Here is a 3,266-nt window from a genome sequence, read left to right on the forward strand (position 1 = left end):
CTCAGCAACAGCGACTGAGTGACTTATCTTGGCATCGTTGGGCAAATTAAAAAAGCATTGGTTGCCATGACAGCTCGTCGAAATGTTCGCTGCTGCCAGAGATGTCCCCCTTTGTCGAACACCCACCCAGTGATTAACTTCCGTCTTGTTTGGAAGACTGTCACGAAGCAGCCGTGCGGTTGCTAAAGATATACGACCAAAGAGAAGCACAAGGTGCTGGTGTACATGTTTTATTGCGTGTTGTGAACGCCGTCATGCAATGGTGGGTAATGGAGCGTGGCGGTGCTCTTGAGGCGGTGAATAGGGATACAGTAATAGGGATTAAAAATGCCGCCACGGGTTCAAAAGCGTGGGCAGGTTGCCTACAGGACCTGCATGACTTGCGCAGGGTCGTAGAAGTAGCGGTACTTCGGCTCGCCGTCCCCACCGTAGGTCTTGTTGGGGGCCGTTGTAGGCCAGGGCGCGAAGGTGACTTGGCGCAGGTAGCCGATTATCGGTGGGGTCACTGAAGTTGTCTCGGCGATACGCCGAGACGTCAGCGAATCCAGTTCGACGGGTGGGCTGGCATGACCATACGTGGACGTGCGACCCTCGGTAGTGGGAGAGGCGCCAGCTAGTGCAGCAGGGACGTCGCTGGTAAAAGCGTGAGTCGGCACGGGAGTCGTGTGGATCGCCGTAGGCTCGGCAGCGACGGACAAGGAGACAAAACGTGGCGTCGGAGCCTCAGGGGCCTCTGTACGGGGGACATCGGTCGTGACAGCGTCATGCGTGACAGACACGGTGCGGACCGCGTTAGCAACGGTCGTGGAGTCGGAGGAACGCGGAAGCGTTTCGGTCGTGCCGAGAACAGGAGTGGTGGCGATCGTGGTGTCGAAAACTGTTGCGCGGGTGGATGGTTCGCCAATGGGGGAGATAGTTTGGTCGAAGGAGGAGTTGGCGTAGCCGAGAACATCTTGAGTAGTCGAGTAGTACGGAAGCTCGGTTGCCCTGAACTCAGCCGGATAAGAGGCGAGATGAGAGTCGATGACAACAGCAGCAGGGGCGGCGTTGCCTAATGTGGGCGTTACGGCGATAGTCTCGGTGGTGAAGGTGTCAGCAGGTGCCACGTTTCTTGCGGCAGCTGCGGTGGGGACGAGTGAAGCCGACAGACCAGGATCCGCAGCTTCTGTAGTGACGGGCTTGGAAACAGACACACCCTCGAGCCAAGGAGAGCCAGTGGAAAAGACTGGCGTTGAAGGCGCGCCAGGGACGACTGTGGTCGCCTCACTGCTGCTGGCTGTCGAAGCGGCATCCAGGCGCCCGTAGATGAACGGCCGGAGGTAGTGCAGCAATATCAAGTAGGGAGAAGTCGTGTTGGGAGCGGCCAAGGTCGTGGGAACTGAAAGAAATTGAGGCAATACTTTTGGCCGGACACGAAGCACTGACGGTCTAAACAAAGGACAGATTGTACGTCGCAATGATACAGGACTAAAAGTAACGAAGCGACAGTAGGACTTATGAACGCCAAGCCACCTGATCGTGAGCTAACAGCGACGAACTTTAACTGCAGGTTGAGAGATTCGCCTGAACGCCAGCAGTTGTGATGAAACTTATAGGTGAAACAAGGCAATCCTCCTGCGCAAATAAGATACGCTGTGTGTAACCTGTGACGCTATCGGCTGAAGCGTGGACGATGCAGCTGGTGTTGCCCGGTAAAGCAGAAGTATGCTCACAAGGATGGCTGGGTGGGCTAGATGGTAAAGCATCTGAAAGGGGTGAACAGCGCAGACAGAAAGAAACAGGATAGCGCTAAACAGCTGGTACGCGATTATAAGAACCCACACACAGGCGGAAACAGCCAATGGGAAGGCTAACAAAGCCTAATACAAAAAAAAAACGGACAGTAATTGCATCACCCTCAGCCCTTAGAAAGGGTCATCCAGATATTCAATATCTTTTTTAGAACGTTACTGAAGGCGTGCTTACGCAATTAAGTGTCACAACGTACTTCATATGCTTCGATCACTGAATGTGCTACTCCTTGCGCGCGCTGCGTCTACCACAAAAATTACGAAGACCCACCAGCGATTGTTGTAAAAGGCGATGTAAAGGCATCTTCCGCGCTAGAGGTAGTGGTGTTCGGCGTATTGTTGGCTTCCGCAGCAGTGGTAGGCAACGTAGTGGTAGCGGTAGGCACGGTCGTTGGCCCTCGGCGTCCGCTGACGACCACAAAAGAGTGCGACCCATCCTCCTTAACTACTAGATGCAGCACCGGATCCGGCACTCTGTCGACCTGCAGCGCGAGATCGTCCAGCGACACGGGTGTCGCGTCCGGCACCAGGATCATAGCCTGGGCAGTTCCTGCGGTCGTCGCGTTGGTTTCGGTAGGGTTTGTGGTCGCGGTGATCTGTCCAGTGGCCACCATGGTAGCATCAGTGGTAGTAGTAGCCATGACCACGTCGTCTCTAAAGACTGCGGTACGGCTCTCGTGCAAAGCATCCCCGGCGGTGCTGGCGACGACGACAGGCGTTGTCTGAGGATCGGTGGTTTCGGTCGTCACTGCGGCCGCAGTCGTATTGACGAGGCTGGAGAAGAGCGAGCTGTCGCCACGCAGCCACCTGAGACCAATGTCGAACGTGCCGTCTACAGAGGAGTGTTGGAGGACTGCTTGAGAAAAGAACAGGATGAGCCACCACGAAGCCATGGCGAAGCTTAGGCGGTGGGATGCACGGGAGACCTGCGACGGCGGTGCAGAGAGACAACGCATCGGGGAAAATCAGCGGCATGAACAAACCGGACCCGGTTAACGTGCATAGGATGAAAGCCGAACTTGTGGTCAGCACAACTTTGAACAAAGACAACGAAAACGCAACGGATTAGCCCAGTGCGCTGCGACACTCCAGCATGGCACGCCTAAGCTGAGACACGGAAATAACTTCACGGCGCAAAAAGAACCGCACATGTGCGAGACTATAGTCCCGTTTGCACACTATGTATAGAGAATAAATGGCATCATAAGCAAATCACAGAGCTCACCTGACCAATCATGCCAATTTAAATGACGTAGTTTAACGTCCCAAAGCGATAGACTGGCTACGAGAAAAATGACTGAGGGAATTCGACCACCATAATGCGCGCCTAAATCGAAAATCACGGGAGTTCTTGCATTCCGCCTCCACCGAAATGCGGCCAACGCGAATTAAATAAGCCCGTTAAAGCAAAGATAGTTATGTCGCACCAGCAACAAATTATCACGAAGACCATCATCAAGTTTATAGCAGATGAGC

General features: G+C 54.3%; 1 protein-coding gene across 1 annotated transcript; it reads right to left on the reverse strand.

The window, feature by feature from the left end:
- Positions 1–201: 201 nt before the first annotated feature.
- LOC126525908 (uncharacterized) lies at positions 202–3,042 on the reverse strand. The gene is made up of 3 exons (XM_050173878.2): positions 3,016–3,042; positions 2,062–2,716; positions 202–1,378 (listed from the first exon to the last, which is right to left on the reverse strand). The coding sequence occupies exons 1-3, from the start codon at positions 3,025–3,027 to the stop codon at positions 363–365; spliced, it is 1,683 nt and encodes a 560-aa protein (XP_050029835.2). The 5' UTR covers positions 3,028–3,042; the 3' UTR covers positions 202–362.
- Positions 3,043–3,266: the final 224 nt, after the last annotated feature.

The sequence above is a fragment of the Dermacentor andersoni genome, chromosome 8 (assembly GCF_023375885.2).
Source record: "Dermacentor andersoni chromosome 8, qqDerAnde1_hic_scaffold, whole genome shotgun sequence".
In the NCBI taxonomy this organism is placed as follows: Eukaryota; Metazoa; Arthropoda; class Arachnida; order Ixodida; family Ixodidae; genus Dermacentor; species Dermacentor andersoni.

Excerpts from the sequence above, each read along its gene's own strand:
- LOC126525908 (XM_050173878.2), bottom strand. Across the intron at positions 1,379-2,061 it reads GCCTTTTACAACAATCGCTG|TTCCCACGACCTTGGCCGCT; the intron begins GTGGGTCTTCGT and ends AATTTCTTTCAG.